The following is a 17583-nucleotide window of genomic DNA, read 5'->3' as shown; positions in this document are numbered from 1 at the left end:
ACAGTGACTAAGGAGGATAGAAGGAGAATTGATGCCTTTGAGCTGTGGTGCTGGAGAAGAGTATTGAGGGTACCATGGACTGCTAGGAAAACAAACAGTTTCATCCTGGCAAGGGTCAAACCGGGCTGCTCCTTGGAGGCAAGGATTCTAAGGCTCCGTCTGACATACTTTGGACATGTTGCAAGGAGGGACAGCTCCTTGGAGAGGGACATCATGCTTGGTAGGGTGGAGGGACAGCACAGAAGGGGAAGGCCCCCTATGAGGTGGATTGATTCTGTGGTTGGGGTAAGTGGGATGGGTGTGTCGGAGGCGGTGCGACTGGCACAGGACAGAGCAGAGTTTAGGGCTATTGTAAATAGGGTCGCTATGAGTAGCAAGCGACTCAACGGCACATAACACCAACAACAATAGGATGAAATTGTTCGTTTTCCTCACAGCCCATAGTATATTCAGTACTCCTCTCCAGCACCACAGCTCAAAGACATCGATTCTCTTTCTGTCATCCCTAGTCATTGTTCAGCTTTCTGATGCATAGCAAGAAATTACAAAGACCATGGCCTAGATCAGTCTCACCTTAGTCTCCAGACTGACATCGTTGTTTTTCATTACTTTGGAGAGGTCTTTGACAGCACTTTCCCAGTGCAGTTCATCTTTTCATTTCCTGGCTGCTGATACCAAGAGTGTTGATTGTGGAGCAAAGCAAACTGAAGATGTTTACAGTCTCAGTCTCTTTATCATCTATCATGATGCTGCCAATCAGCCCAGTGGTGAGAATCTGTTTGGCTGCAATCCTTGACCTTCTGCAGCAAGCAGTTCAGGTCCTTCTCAGTATTAGCAAGCAGGGTTATGTCATCTGCATAATGTAGATGGTTGATTTCTCCTGATAGAGACCAGCCCCCAGGATGATCTGTTCTACATATAGATTGAAAAGGTATGGAGATAAGACACATCCCTGGTGTACACCCTTCCCATGCAGTGTTTTCTTACTCTCTTCTGACAACTGCCTCCTGGTCCAAGTATAGATTTTACATAAGCATGATCAAGTGTTCTGGCATTACCATTCTCAGAGTTATCCATAGTTTGTTGTGATCCACACAGTCAAATGCCTTTTCATGGTCAACGAAACACAGATAGACAATTCCTCTGGTACTCTCTGCCTTCACCCAAGACCCATCTGACATTAGCTATAATATCCCTAGTACATCAACCTCTTCTAAACCCAGCCTGCACTTTTGACCGTTCTTTGTTGATGTGCTGTCCCAGTCATTTTTGGATAATTTTCAGCAGAATCTTGCTTGCATATTATATTAATGATATTGTTCAATAATTACAGCATCATCACTTAATGAAAATCTTACATATGCTATAATATGGATAAGCATGGAATACATACTGAATTAAATAAGTCAACTACTAAAGAACAAATATTGTATGAGATATCCAAATAAGCAGATCTATAGAATGGCTATAAGTGGTAATCAACTTGATGGCACTTAGCAACAACAATGTAGTTTTGAAACTAAATGATGTTTGCACACCATTCTAAATGTAATACCACTGAATCGTATGCTTAAAATTATTAAAATTACAAATTTTACATATATTTATATAAAAAGAAATATACATACACACATGAACATATACATACATATAGATGTATAAGAAGGAGTCTTGGTGGAACAGCGTCTTATCTGTTGGGCTCTTAGCTGAAAGTTCAATTAAAAAGCTGCTGTAATAAAAAAGCTGCTGTGCGGGAGAAAAATGGGCATTCTCTTCCTGTGTGACTTACAGCCTCTGAAAATCCAACTAGATAGTAGTAGTAGTAGTTGTAGTTGTAGTAGTAGTAGTAGTAGTAATGTGTGTGTGTGTGTGTGTGTGTGCGCGCGCGCGCGCGCATGTGTGTGTATGTTTTTTTGACACAGTAAAACAAATTAAAAAGTAGAAAAGCACTTGATAAAAGTGGAAAAGGTACATTTTCTTTCAACTTTTGGAGAAATGAACTAATAAGGTAGTGTTTGGAAATGAGAAGGCAGATTTTCACCAAAATGTAGCAGCATTCTGTTACAGTTGGAGCTCACCCTTCTAGAAGGGTGGTGCACGCTGGATGTACTGGATAAGGGGGGGGGTGCTGCACGCCGTAGTCAAGACTAGAACAAACCCCACAGCCACCATCCAGTTTTGTGTGCCAGAAGTCTTTTCTTCAGTTTCCCTCCACCAGGCTGGTGTTTTGTTACATCAGATGTTAGCACTCTACATATATGCAAGTATATTTGGCAAGAGAGAATATTTCACTAGTGACTCATTTTCATCAAATTACTAATATATTTTTTAAAATGTAAGAGATATACTTAGAAATAAGCAATGTTTTCACACAATTGTGTCTGGAAATGTTTAGCTCTGTGACCAAAGTAGATCTGTATTAGCCCAGCTGTCACAGCAGGATTTGTATATTTAGGAAGCAAAATGGGCAGAAGTCCTATATATTAAACAGCAAGTAAATAATATCCAAGTGTACTAAAACAAACAAAAATAAAATGAAAACCCACAATGTAAGCCTGCCTCATTTCTTGAGCTCTGGTGGCAAGAGGCTGTGCTGCCAGCATTAAGGCATATCCACTGACTGAGTTCAGACCCACTAGCTGCTCCACACGAAAAAGGCAGGCAATCTCCTCCCATGTTACCTAAAGTCTCTGAAAACTTGCTGGATGGTCAGCTATGAGTCAGTTCTGACTTCAGGGCCTGTACCCCTCCCCCCATGATTTCTTCAAGTGTTTGTCACTGTGACATGTATGGTGGGCTATTTCTCTGAATTTATTTATGTTTCTTCTTTGGTATTTCATTTGCATTTGTTACTTTTCTAGCATAGATACAGAATATTTTCATTCTTTATTGATCCCATGACTCTTCCTCCCCTGCAGGAATAGGAGGCCTGCAAGACTTTGTGCTGAAATCTGCCACCCTGTGCAGTTTGCCATCCTGCCCGCCATTCATACCACTGAGTTTTGAAGCCACTCCTATTGTAAGGGTTGCCGTGGAACCAAAACACCCAAGTAAGAGGAACTTGTTTTTTTAAAGCAAAATGATGTTTCTTATTTGTTATTTGCATGCATTTAGCATTTGATTCCCCTCTATTTTTGCCAGGATAAATTTTGTGCCTTACGTAATAGAAGTTGTGTGTTTCTACATAATAAACTTCTTTGTCATAGACATAATCTTCCTAGCAATAAGGCCATATAGGTCATCTCATCTCAGGAAGCTTCTGTCCTAGGAGATGGGGCTGTGTTCTCCAGGGAAACTCTAGTGTCTCAGGGCAGAGAAGGGGTCATCTAACTGCCTTCCCAACTTCTTTCTTCCTTTGTTTATGTCAGTTTTGCAGGTTTGGGGGTCTTTATAAATCCTCTTTCCATAATATATGTTTAAAGAGACCTAGTGGCACAATGATTTTCACTTGATAATCAAAGGTCTCCATTTTGAACCCACCAGCTATTCAGCTGTAGAAAGCTTTGTGGTCTGTGTCTGTCGAAAATGCAGCCTTGTAAGACCCAGGAGACAGGTGGACTTTGCTCTCTAAATTCACTGTGAGCTAGAATCAACTTAGTGACACAGTGGCTCTGTATGTTTTAAATCTACACATAGATGAACTTTTTCGTTTTTATTTTTTTATACTGGTTTACATACAAGGTTCATAAAGTTCATACACATTGCTTCTCACACCAGACCTTCTCCCTTTCCTTTACCAATCCCTTCCTCCACCCATCAAATTGTGCAACCCTAAGTTTAAGCCTCCCCCCTTGATCCTCATACATGCTCTGCAATAATGGTCCTGTGCAGTATTTGTCCTTATGAGACTTAGTTCACTTAGCATAATGCCCTTCAGTCCCTCCCAAGTTAGGTAATAATTTATAAAATCATTGCTCCTGTGTGCTGCATCGTATTCGATTGTAGAATGTACCATAATTTCTCAATGCATTCCTTGTAGTTGGGCATTTGGATTGTTTCCATGTTCTTGCTGTGGTGAATAATGCTGCTGTGAACATTAGTGTACAAGTCTCTGAGCCTCAGTTCTCATTTTCTCAGGGTATATTCCAAGCAGTGGAATAGCTGAGTCATGGGGAATTTCTGTGTTCAGCTTTTTGAGAAAATGCCAAATTGCCTTCCAGAGTGGTTGTACCATTTTACAATCCCACCAACATTGTAATATATACATATGAACTCTTGTGGTAATGCTTCTTAGATGTTATGAAGCCTGTGAAAGTAGAAATTATTTTTAAAAATGAGGCAAAATGACAGGGGTTCTGGGCCCTGGGCCTGATTCAGGAGGCCCTGGAAGCCAGGAGGAGGAGAAGGAGTCAGCTGGTCGAGGGTGACCTGTGGGATGGTGCCATTGAGGCCCTGGTGCTGGAAGTGATCAAAGCTTGAGTTAGGGAGATGGAGGAAGAAGCTGAAAAGCTCAGGGAATTACAGAGCGCTGTAGTGAAGCAGATGAATATGAGTCCATCTCCAGGCAGTGCTTGGCCCAATGATCACGTCTGTTGAGAAGATGGAAGGTGAAGCCCAGTCAATCTGTGTTGGCAGTGTAGACTATGGTGCAGCAACAGAAGAACTAAAAGCACACTTGCATGGCCATGGGTCAGTCAATCATGTTACCATCCTTTGTGATAAGTCCAGTAGCCATCCCAAAGGGTTTGTATATATAAACTTCTCAAAGTCAGAGAGGACCTCCTTGGCCTTAGAGGAGTCCATTTTTAGAGGAAGACAAGTAAAGGTGATCCCAAAACGAACCAATAGACCAAGCATCCACACGACAGACCAGGTTTCCCACGAGCCTGCTACCGTGCCCAGACCACAAACTACGACAGTTTCCACTCTTGATTCTACAGTGGTTTCAATAGCAGGGCCCAGGATCATGTCTACAGAGACCTGGCTAGAGCCACATCATGGTATTTCCCTTACTAAAAAAAGTGTGTATTAAGAGGATAGAGAAGGAAAAAAGAGGAAAGCATTTTTAAAAAATTAGGCAAAATGAAATAACTATTTTCAAAATATTTTATCTGATAAAATATATAGTTGATATATTTATGATCATGATTATAATTCTATTTCGTTGTCTACATAGGATCACTACGAGTCACAGGCAACTTGATGGCACATAACAATAGTGGTACATAAGGAGTTCTGGTGGCATAGTGTAAAACATGTCATACTGCTAACCAAAAGGTCAGTGGTTCAAATCCACCAGTTATTCCATGGAAGAAAGACGGACAATCTTCTCCTGCAAAGATTTATAGCCTCAGAAACCAGTTGGCTGGTTGGAACTGACTTGACCACAGTGGCTAATGCTACATTAAAATTACTGCAGAACTTGGTAGCTGAAATCAATATCCTTGACTAGGGATTTGGGGAAAGTTTAACTTGGGGTATCATACAGTTGCAGTCATTTGTGAACCAAATTTTGTTCATCTGAAGAGTTAGTCTGACTTTGGGGTGATTTTTCCATCGGTGTTTACTGTAGACCTCTGTGCCTCCAATGGAGGCCCCCCAGCATGGCTGCTTGTGGGCCCTGCTGCATAGCACTACTGAGGTGGTTGGCCTCAGCAAGCAGCTCAAGGCAGGAAGGTAGAAGCTACAATGCCCTGGTAATCTAGCCATGAAAACAGCCCAGGTTCCCTGGAGGAGGGAACTGCACAGGAGAGTGAGTGTCAGAAAGTGAGGAGTAATTTTTGCTATCTTAGTGTAACACTTTGTGATACAGTTCCTCAAAGGTCTATTTGTCGCTTTCTTCTGACATTTGATTTTAATCGTTCACATCCCTAGGAAAGGTGCCATGCAAGCCTACAGACCACAGTGAAGGAAAACATCATTTGATGCCTTTGCAAAAAATATTGTTATCCATCTTAGAATCCCATTTACTAGTTATACAAAAATTTTTATGAAAAATGTAGATAATCTTTTATCTACTTCATTCAGCATTGACTCGATGCAGTGTACATTAGAGGATGTTGTGAATTCCCTGGGTGGTACAAAAGGTTAAACATTCAGGGACTAACCAAAAGATTGTCGGTTCAAAACAGTTTATTGCCACTTTGGAAGAAAGGACTGTAGGAAGGTCTTTTTGTTCCCAAAAAGTCACAGCTCTGAAAATCCTGTGGAGTTCTATTCTACAGCACACGACGTTTCCTGAAATCAGAATCAACTTTATAGCAACTATAGTTTGGAGGTTTTTCTTTCTTAAAAAACTTGCTTTCAGAATATGCTGAATTTTAAATTTTTAACAATTAATTCATATGGAGACTTTTAAAATAGGATTAGGAAAGGAAACTTCCAAATTTTGAGAAGTTTTATAGATGTAGTAAAGTGGTTAAAACACTCAGCTGCTAACTAAAAAGGTCAGCAGTTCTTATCCACTGGCCGCTTCTCAGAGGGTGCTCTGGTAGATTATGGTAAGAAGCTGTCCTGCAATCCCAAAGGCATGAGGTTCAAATCCACTCGCTGCTGTGTGGGAGAAGGATGAGCAGACTCTCATGAGATTTACTGCCTCTGAAAATCTGCTAGTGGGTCAGCTGTGAGTTGATTCTGACTCAGTGGCACACAACAGCAGTTGCTCCTCAGGAGAAATATGTGGCTATCAGCTTCTGTAAAGATTTATAGCCTGAAAACTCTATGGGGCAGTTCTGCTGTGTCCTGTGAAGGTCATTGTGGGTGGGGGACTTTGATGTTCTGCTCTGGACAGCCATGGATTTGGTGTATAGATGAAATGTGGGTATGTTGTTTAGGGTAGCCAAATGGGTAGCAATAGAAACATTTACAAAGAACTCATTTCTAAATGTCTTCAGGTTCCAAGGGGTCTTTGCAAAAGAGTTTCTTTGTTGCTTGCTGTTAAACTATCCCTGTGTGTTCATTTGTTTGTTTTTAGAGTAGAGTGTCTGCTAGGTTCCCATACCAGTGACTGCTGTTGTTTGCTTTCTAATTTGGCTGATGGAGAGCTGACAAAAAGCCTTACTCTTTTTTCTAACTGTTCCCTTATGCTTGTGTTATTAATGTTATCTTCAATCTGTGGTCTCTTTGCTGGGATCCTTTTAAGCCATGTTTCACATTCTGTAAAGATTTAAGTTGGTTAACACTAGATACTATCTGTAAATCCGTTTAACTAGGCAAAGCAAAACTGTAGTGTGCTGAAAGCAAACTGACAAATAAGGATGCCTCTTTGAACCACTGTGTGCGGTGGAATCCCACTCCCGTCCACGCATCTGATAGATGGTGATGCACCCACCACCCATGGAGGGTGTGGACCCTGTGGCTGGCTAGCTTCAAAACCACACTGTTCTGTAGAAACTCTGAGCGAGAGCACTAATCCTTTAGCTTTTCTTTACCAGCTCGCTCTTCACCTATGAAATAATATTCATACCTTCCTTGGAGTTACTGAATTCATGCACTTGTCTGACACATTGTTAGAACTCTGAAGAGTATTAGAAAAGCTTTATTTATTTTATCCAAGAAAAATCAAGGCTATGGAAATTGTAGTATTTTCTTCCTGCACCCAATGGTATTGCATAACTCATTCAAGACCAGTTCATGACAGAGAGCTCTTAGGAGTTCGGTGGTTTGGCATGCTGAGAGGAAAGCACTAGAAGAATGACTGAGTCCTTCCTTCTAACAAAGATGGAAACAATGCTAGGAAAACTTCCTTCAGTGCCAAGACAGACAAATGGCAGGTTTCCTGTGGCCTGCTTGAGTGAGCAGTGGTAGCAGCTCAATAATAGGAATTGGAGAAAAGTACTAAGGCCAGGCTGTTGATCAGAGCCCCACCCATACCCCCAATTCCCATGAACTGTGAAGAAAAAACAATTATATGCTAAAAGCAGAAGCAGACTGCAATGTGAAAGAACTATAGCTAACTGGATAAAGCTTCTAGTTAGTGTGTTAGAAGTCTGACTCACCCAAAGGACAGGTTTGTTCTAAAACCTACAGTTCTGACAATCAGTTTTACAGTTGATTATTTCAAATGTGAAACTCTTGATATTGTTTCTTTTTATTGACTACTATAGTAAATGCTTTTTTTGCTTATACTTTTGCTGTTTGTGGAAGAGCTCTGTTATACTTTTAGAAATGTACATATGTAATCACAGTCACTTCTATTTGAAGAGGTGATAAACTGTAAGTATTTCGTTATCTGTACACATCTAAGTGTGCAGGAGAGACTGGTCCTTGGAGAAGGATATCATGCTCAGAAGGGTGGAGGGACAGTGCAGGAGAGGAAGACCTGGATTAGATGGATTGATACAGTAACTGGGGCAATGGGGGTTGTTGTGTCGAAATCAGTGAGACAGGACAGGGTTCAGAGCTGCTGTACATAGAGTCACTATGGGTCGCAAGTGACTGGATGGCACATAACAGCAACATCTATACACATAAATCATTAGAAGATGGTTTTCCACACATTTGGTGTCTGCATTTTGTGAATGAAAAATAAGCAATCACTTTATGAGTTTATTTCATTGTGCTTTTCTTTTGGGTGGCCATAGATCTTATCCTAGGCTATATTTCTTATATTTAATCAATATTTCCTTTTCTCACCTAGGTGAAATGCCCCAGCTTGTCAAAGGAATGAAGCTGTTAAACCAGGCTGATCCCTGTGTCCAGATCTTAATTCAGGAAACAGGAGAACACGTTCTAGTCACAGCAGGGGAAGTCCACCTTCAGAGATGCCTGGATGACTTGAAGGAAAGGTTAGGTGATAATGAAAGAGATGGGGACATGATGGGTCCAAAAATTAATGGGGTGTTCTAGAGTTATTTTCCTAGTTGAATTTGTTGTTGTTGTTCATGTCAGAACTGAACCATAGAGGACCCTCCAGAGGGTTTTCAGAGGCAGTAAATTGCATGGGAGCAGATTGCCTATCATTCTTCCACCAACCAGATGGTTGATTTGAACAAGTGCCTTTGAGATTGCAGCACAGCTCCTTGCCACTAGGCCACCAGCGCTCCCTAGTTGAATTTAGACTGACTTATCTCACTTCATACATGAACTATTCTTAGATTGCAAATATAACGATTTATAATAACTGACAAATGACATTCAGTTCCTGTACTTAAATATTTTTGCATTTTTGTTTTGAGTCAGAAATCTTTTCACATGTATTCTACTTTAAGGCTTTGTACAACATACAGCATGTCAGCACAACAAAACAGAAGTTTATCTTAAAAATTTAGACTGAAATGGATAAGAGAGACAGAAGTCTCCATAATCCTCCATAATGCAAACTGTCTGTAAATATTTGTTTCCAGAAAGGTAAAATATTAAGTCACAAAATAGACTACCCTTATATTCCAAAGGTAATATATGCTTATTATAGCAATTAGGAAGAAACAGAATAAAAAGAATCAGTCAGCGTGCTTCAGTAACTACCTTTACATTTAGGCTTATAAATCCCCTGTTTTATGCATACTCAAATTTACACAGATGTCTATATTTAACTGATTATTTAGTTACTATAAACTTAGAGAGATACTATTGCTGATTTATGTGCTATACACTGCCATCATTTTCTCAAACTCACAGCAGCCCTTCATCAGCTTTCTGTGGCTGTAAAATCTTAATGGAAGAAAACTACCCATTTTGCTCCTGAGGAGCTGCTGGTGGATTAGAACCTTTTAGTTCACAGTGCAGACTGGTACACACTCTAGCACCAGAACTCCAGTTTCTGGCACAAGATACATATGATCACCAAGAAAGCCTGTTCCAGTTTACACTGTAGCTATCAATAAAGATTTGTTTTTATTACTGTGTATTGGTTCAAGGCCAGCAGCCGCTCAGCGGAAGGATGGCCAATCTCCTCACATGTGATTTAGTGCCTCTGAAAGCCCACTGGAGGGTCAGCTATGGATGGGTTGATTCCAACTTGATAGTACACAACAACATTGTGATTTGAGCGGAAGTTTATAAAAATGAATTGGTTTTCGTTCAACTAGTTATACAAATCATGTTTTAGAACATTATTTACCATATCCTCAGTGCAATCTCACTATTCCTACTTCTTGCCCATAATTTTATTTCTATTAATCCTTCCATCCTATCCTTTCCTGCATTCAGTGCTTTATGTCCTTGGGCAAATACTGCTGTTTTGACCTTACATGTTTGGTTATTCTAAGACGTACAGGCCTCGCTAGTGTTATTAGTCACCTTGTAGGTCTAGGCCTGCCTTGTTGGACTGGAAGGAAGTTGAGCAGTGGAGTGAGTTTTATTCCAGGCTGCAGGGTAAGTTAAGGACCATGTTATTGTTAGGGGCCATCGAGTCAGCTACAACTCATAGTGATCATATGAGCAACAAATCGGGACCTTGCCCTTTCCTGTGCCAGCCTTAGCATCTCTGATATGCTTGAATCGCTATGTTAGTCACCATGTCAGTCCATCTTGTCAGGTTCTTTTCTTTGTTTTGTCCTCCATAGCCTCAGGGATTCACTAGTCTCTGTCTGACCAGTAAGTCAGGCCTTTTTTATGTTCTAATTTTTTTTCCTCCTTGTTGTGTACTGTCAGATCTAATCTGACTGGCACAGGAGGAGATTGCCCCTCCTTCTCCAGCAGAGCAGCTGGTGGATTCGAACTGTGTGCCTTCAGGATTGCAGCACAGCTTCTTGCCAGTAGGCCACCAGAGCGCCCTATGTTCTAAAATGTTGTTCCACATCCCCCACCCCACTCTTGTGGAGGATCTTCTACCATGACCTCCTTTAGAGTGGTCAGCAGTGGTGACCAGGCACCCTCTAGTTCTTGTTTCAGGGCTGTGGAAGTAGATTTTTGCATCTGAACTTACCTCTTTTCCAAAGTTCATGTTGTCAATTTGGAAGACAAATGAGTTTTTATTGTTAATTTTCTTTTCTGTGCTTACTTTGTTGGTGTTGGTTCTGACTCATGACGTATGTGTACAGAGGTGCCTTTCAGTAACATTCCAGGCCTATTTTGTGATGCACTTGAATCACCAGCCTTTGTCCACTTTGCTTACTTGCTGTTGTTCTGTGCTGTTACATTGATTCTGACTGTTGATTCATTAAGTTGATTTTTGACCCCATATCTCATAGTAGAGCTGACCCATACTGTTTTCTAGCCTGTCATCTGTAGGCATAGCATGGTGGGCTGCTAACTTAACACAGTGTTGACCTCAGCATCAGGTCAGCAGTTCTAATGTCCTAGTTGCTCTGCAGAAGAAAGATAAAGTCTCCTCTCATGAAGCTTTACAGTATCACAGACACAATGGAAGGTCAGCATGAATCAAAACCAACATAATGGCAGTAACTTTTGGGGATCTATTCTTTAGGGAAGCAAATTGTCAAGTCTTTTCTCCCATGGAGTTCCCGATGGGTTCAGACTACTGACCTTTCAGTCAGCAGCCACATTCTTAACGATTGTGCTACAAGGCTCCTTCTGTACTTTCCGTTCTTAGGTGCCACTGAGTCTGCTACAACCCACACAACCTTATGAACAGCTGATCTGAACCTTGCCCTACCTTGCACCATTCTTGTGATCTCTGCCTTGTTTGAACCTACTGAATCCATCTTATTGAGGGTCTTCCTCCCTTTTTTTGATCCTCTGCCTTTCCCAGCATGGTGTCTGGGACACCTTCCTGAAGGTAGACCCAAAGTATATGAGATGAAGTTTCATCATCCTCACTTTTAGGAAGCACCTTGGTTGCACTTGCTCCTAGACCAACTTGTTGGTTATTTTGACAGTCTAGTCAGTACTCTTTCCAACACCACAGTTAAAAGGCATCAGTTCTTCTGTCATCCTTCATTATCCAACTTTCAGATGCATAGGAAGCAATTGAAAAGTATCCTGGTAAGGATCAGTTTGAGAAATGTTCAATATGTTCTTCCCATCTGCTTTTCTAATTCCATCTCTTACCTTTTCAAGTTGCCATCTGAAATCTTCTGTTCATCTCTCTTACTTCAGCATTTCTTCCCTTTGTTTTTACTGCTCTCTTTTCTGTGCAAGTTTTAGGGTCTCCCTTGACACCATTTTGGTCTTTCTTCTCTTTGTCTGTAATAACCTTTTGCTGTCTTCACAAGTGATGACATTGACAACATCCCATGATTCATCTGGTTTTGAGTCATTAGTGTTCAGCCAGTAAAGTCTCTTCTTGAGATAGCTTTTAAATTCATTTGGGATAAACTTGGGGTCATATTTTAACTCTTACGGACTTGTTTGAATTTTCTTCAATTTTAATTTTTATTTGCTTATGAATAATTTATGGTCTGTTCCAAAGTCAACTCCTGGCATTGTTTTGACTCATGATGTTGAGCTCTCCCACCATCTCTTTACATGGAGACATTGAGCAATGAATAGAGAAGACTAAAGAATAGATGCCTTTAAATTACTGTCCTGGCACAGAATATAAATATCAGATGGACTTGCCAAAAGAACAAACAAATCTGTCTTGAGGGAAATGTAGCCAGAATGTTCTGTAGAGGCAAAGATGGATGGTGAAACTGCATCTCACATACTTTGAGCATGTGTCAGGAGGAGCAAGTCCTTGGAGTAAATATTTGCAATAAGTAAGTTGTTGATTGTACAAAAATCTGTCACTACATCCTTATTTTACAAATGCAAGTCTTCCATTGTTTCCAAATTTTGCTTTCCTGTCACCAGTTATTATTAATGCCTTTTAATTGCATGTTCAGGCCATTTTAGACTGCAGAAGTTTGGTGTGTATGTTTGAGTAATAGTTGTATTAACAGGTATTTCTTGTATTTGTATGGAAACTATCCTATCACTTACATCATTGCACTTAAGGTTAGATCTTGAGGTGTTCTTTTTGAAGATGAATGTAAAGATGAAGATGAATGAATTTCTCTACTTTGCCATTCCCAGCATAGTAGATCATATGATTGATTCAAAATGGCCAATACTAGTCCATCTCAATTCACTAATGCCTATAATGTCAGTTTTTATTTGTTCCATTTCATTTTTGAAACTTGCCATTTTCCTAGATTTGTACTTCTTGCCACGTCGTTAAATAGAAGTCCTTCATCCACATCTCAAGGTAGACTCAACTTTGAGGGAGCAGCTCTTCCCTAGTCTGATTTGCATGTCTTCCACCTAGAAGGTCTCATCTTATGGTTGTACATTCAACAGTGTTCTTTTGGTTTTCACTGGGGCTTCAGTGCCTCTTATTTCAAAAGTGGATGACCAGTCTTGCTTCTTAGACTGGACGTTCTGCTGAAACTTATCCACTATGAGTGATCCTGGTGGTATTTGAAATACTAGTAGCATGACTTTCATCATCACAGCAGGATGCAGACTGCCATATCACGGCACACTGGTGGACATGCAAGTGATGGCCCCAGAGTTTAGGGCAAATTGGATAATAGCTTGTTCTGGAGCGAGAAACATAAGAGAATATTAGGAACTTATGACTACTGGGCACTGCTGGCCTAGTTGCAAGAAGCTGTGCGGCAATCCCAAAGGCACATGGTTCAAATCCACCAGCAGCTCTGTGGAAGAAGAATGGGCAGTCTCCTCCTGTGAGATTAATTGCCTCTGAAAACCCAACGGAGGGTCAGCTATGGTTGGTTCTGACTCAACAGCCTGCAACAACAACATGAATAATTTTATTCCGATATAAACTTTGGAAAAAAAATGTATAACTTCTTTAGAAAAACCTGACTCAAGAAGAACTAGAAAGCCTTTATAGTCTTGTAACTCAAAGAAATTAAAATTTGTAAACATTTTTATTGAAACCTACCTTTGGAAATGTAAAATGAAAGATGTTTTAAAAGCCATCCCAATAAATGAATGATAAATATTTAGTGAAATCTACTGTCTGTGCATGAGCAAAACTCTTTTTTAAGCTAGCAATAGAAGGGAATTTCCTTAATCTGATAAAAGTGTCTTCAGAATAAATACAGCAAACATGTACTTACTTGGGAAATTTTCAGAAACCTTTCTTTTGAGATCATTAATATAATAAAATTACCCACTATTAAATTGTAATGTTTAATGTAGAGATTTTAGGCAGGTGAGAATTGGGAAGGAACAAATATAGCTACTAATATTTATAGCTATGATGATGAACTGAAAATTTAAAATAATGTAGAGGACTTACAAAGATTAGTGCATAAATTCAGCAAGATTACTGAGTTCTATATCAATGTGCAAAAAGTTTTAATATTTATATACCTTGACGTTGTTGTTGCTGTTGTTATGTGCCGTTAAGTTGCTTGCGAATCATAGCGACCCTTTGTACAACAGTCCTAACTCCTGCTGTATCCCTTGCCAATCTTATTGTCTCCGACACACCTATCCCTCTTACCCCAGTGACGGAATCAATCCATCTCATCGAGGGTCTTCCTTTCCTGTGCTGTCCCTCCACCCTCCCAAGCATGGTGTCCCTCTCAAAGAACTGATCCTGCCTTGCAACATGTCCAAAGTATGTCAGACAAAGCTTCAGAATCCTTGACTCCAAGGAGCAGCCCCTCTCCAGGAAAAACTTGTTTGTTCTCCTAGCAGTCCATGATATATTCAGGACTCTTCTCCAGCACCAAAGCTCAAAGGCTCTCCTTCTATCATCCCTAATCATTGTTCAGCTCTCTGATGGATAGCAAGTAATTACAAAGGCCATGGCCTGTATCAGGTGCACCTTAGTCTCCAGACTGACATCATTGCTCTTCAGTGCCTTGGAGAGGTCTCTGACAGCAGACTCCCTAAGCGACTCATCTTTTAATTTCCTGGCTGCTGGTACCAAGAGTAGTGATTGTAGAGCCAAGCAAACTGAAACTGTCAACAATCTCAATCCCTTCATCATCCATCATGATGCTGCCAATTGGTCTAGTGGTGAGAATCTGTTTTCTTGATGTGTGCTTCAATCCATATTAAAGGCTGCAGGCCTTGACTCTCCATAGCAAACACTTTAGGTCCTCCTCAGTTTCAGCAAGCAGGATTGTATCATCTGCAAATGCAGATTGTTGATGAATCTACCTACAATCCTGATGCCACATTTCTCCTCATAGAGCCCAGCCTCCCAGATAATATGTTCTGCATATAGATTAAAAAGATATGGAGACAGGACACATCCCTGATGCACACCTTTCCCAATTTTGAACCATGCAGTGTTTCCCTGCTCTGTTCTGACGACTGCCTCCTGGGCCAAGTATAAATTTCACATAAGCACAATCAAGTGTTCTGGGATTCCCGTTCTTCTCAGAGTCAGCCACAGTTTGTTGTGATCCACACAGTCAGACGCCTTTGCATAGTCAATGGAACCCAAATAGACATTCCTCTGGCACTTTCTGCTTTCAGCCAAGATCCATCTGACATTAGCTATAATATTCCTAGTGCCACAGCCTCCTCTAAATCCAGCCTGCACTAAATCCAGCCTGCACCTCAGGCAGTTCTCTGTTGATGTGCTTGCTGTTCCAGTAGTTTTTGGATAATCTTCAGCAGAATCTTGCTTGTGTGTGATATCAATGATACTGTTCGATAATTTCCACACTCTGTCGGATTGCCTTCTTTGGAACGGGAACAAATGCAGATCTCTTCCAGTCAGTAGGCGAAGTGGTTGACCTCCAGATTTATTGGCACAACTTGGTGAGCATATCCAGGGCAACATCTGTTTGTTGAAATATGTCAATCAGTATGCCATCAATTCCTGGGCCTTGTTTTTTGCCAATTCTTTCAGAACAGTTTGAACTTCTTCCTTCATCATTACAGGCTCTTACTCATATGTTGTTTCATGAAATTCTTCTATGTCCACCAATTCCTTTTGGTACAATGACTTTATATTCTTTTCATCTTCTTTTAATGCTTTCTGTTGTTGTTGTTGTTGTTATGTGCCGTCGAGTCGTTTGTGACTCATAGCGACCCTATGTACAACAGCCCTAAACCCTGCTCTATCCTGTGCCAATCGCATTGCCTCTGACACACCCATCCCAATTACCCCAGTCACTGAATCAGTCCACCTCATAGAGGGTCTTCCCCCCTGGCGCTGTACCTTCAATACTCTTCTCCAGCACCACAGCTCAAAGGCATCAATTCTCCTTCTATCCTCCCTAGTCATTGTCCAGCTCTCTGATGCATAACAAGTGATAGCAAAGACCATGGCCTGTATCAGGCGCAAGAGACACCGTTGCTCTTGAGTACTTTAGAGAGGTCCCTAACAGCAGACGTTCCCATCGCAATACATTTTTTGATTTCCTGGCTGCTGGTGCCAAGAGTGTTGGCTGTGGAGCCGAGCAAATTGAAGCTGTGAACAATCTCAATCTCTTCGCCATCCATCCTGATGCTACCATTTGGTCCAGTGGTGAGAATCTTTGTCTTCTTGACATTGAGCCTCAGTCCATACTGAAGGCTGCAGTCCTTGACCCTCTGCATTAAGTGCATGAGGTTCTCCTCACTTTCAGCGAGCAAGGTTTGTGTCATCTGCATAATGCAGATTGTTGATAGATCGTCTACCAATCCTCACGCCACGTGTCTCATAGAGCCCAGCCTCTCGGATAATCTGCTCTGCATACATGTTGAAAAGGTATGGAGATAGGACACATCCCTGGCACACACCCTTCCCAATTTTGACCCAGGCAGTGTTACCCTGCTCTGTTCTGACGACTGCCTCTTGGTCCAAGTATAAGTTTCGCATTAGCACAATTAAATGTTCTGGGATTCCCATTCTTCTCAGAGTCAGCCACAGTTTGTTATGATCCATGCAGTCAAATGCCTTTACATAATCAATGAAACACAGGTAGACATTTTTCTGGTATTCTCTGCTTTCAGCTAAGATCCATCTAACATCGGCTACAATATCCCCAGTACCGCGACCCCTTCTAAACCCAGCCTGGACTTCTGGCAGTCTGCCCAAAGCATCCTTAAGTACTGCAACTCGCCGTTTGGATTTGTTCTTCAGATCCTTGAGCTTAAGAAATACTGAGCGAGTTTGGCCCTTTTGATTCTCTGACTCCAGCTCCTTGCACATTTCACTGTAATATTTTACTTTGTCTTCCTATGCTGCCCTGTGGAATCTACTGTTCAACTCTTTAATATCTTTATTTCTTGCCTTTGTTTTGGCTTCTTGTTGCTCCAGTGCAATATTTGCAATTTCTTCTCACATCCATCTTGATCTTTTCTTCCTCCTCTGTCTTTGTAAATGACCTTTTGCATTCTTCCTAGATGATATTCTTGATGTCCTCTCACAGATCGTCTGGTCTTCAGGCATCTAACCTGTTCCTGAGATGGTTTTGAAATTCAGGTGGAATAAACTCAAGGTCAAATTTTGGTTCCTGTGGACTTGATTCAATTTTCCTCAGCTTCACCTTGAAGTTGCATATGAGTAGTTAGTTGGTGGCCTGATAAGCAACAAATACTTGGACCAAGAGGCAGTTGTCAGAACAGAGCAAGGAGACACTACATGGTTCAAAATCAAGAAGAGGGTTCGTCAGGGATTTATTCTGTCTCCATACCTTTTCAATCTGTATGCAGAACAGATCATCCGAGATGCTGGGCTATGCAAAGAGGAATGTGGCATCAGGATTGGTGGAAGAATCATCAACAACCTGCGTTATGTAGATGACACAACCCTGCTTGCTGAAACTGAGGAGGACCTGAAGC

The 17583-nt window shown here is 41.0% G+C and overlaps 1 protein-coding gene and 1 pseudogene across 2 annotated transcripts in view; both read left to right on the top strand.

The window, feature by feature from the left end:
• EFTUD1 (elongation factor Tu GTP binding domain containing 1) overlaps positions 1-17583 on the top strand; it is a 231874-nt gene that overhangs the window by 175632 nt on the left and 38659 nt on the right. For both annotated transcript variants that reach the window (XM_006885125.1, XM_006885124.1), the window contains 2 exons: positions 2919-3050; positions 8579-8726. In XM_006885125.1, coding sequence (XP_006885187.1) covers positions 2919-3050; positions 8579-8726 — 280 coding nt within the window. The remainder of the gene's footprint in view (positions 1-2918; positions 3051-8578; positions 8727-17583) is intronic.
• LOC102856560 lies at positions 4305-4956 on the top strand (annotated as a pseudogene).

Source organism: Elephantulus edwardii, unplaced genomic scaffold, assembly GCF_000299155.1.
Source record: "Elephantulus edwardii isolate Elephantulus edwardi_28Jun2011 unplaced genomic scaffold, EleEdw1.0 scaffold00041, whole genome shotgun sequence".
Lineage (NCBI taxonomy): Eukaryota > Metazoa > Chordata > Mammalia > Macroscelidea > Macroscelididae > Elephantulus > Elephantulus edwardii.
This window is presented reverse-complemented; position numbering and strand designations above follow the sequence as displayed.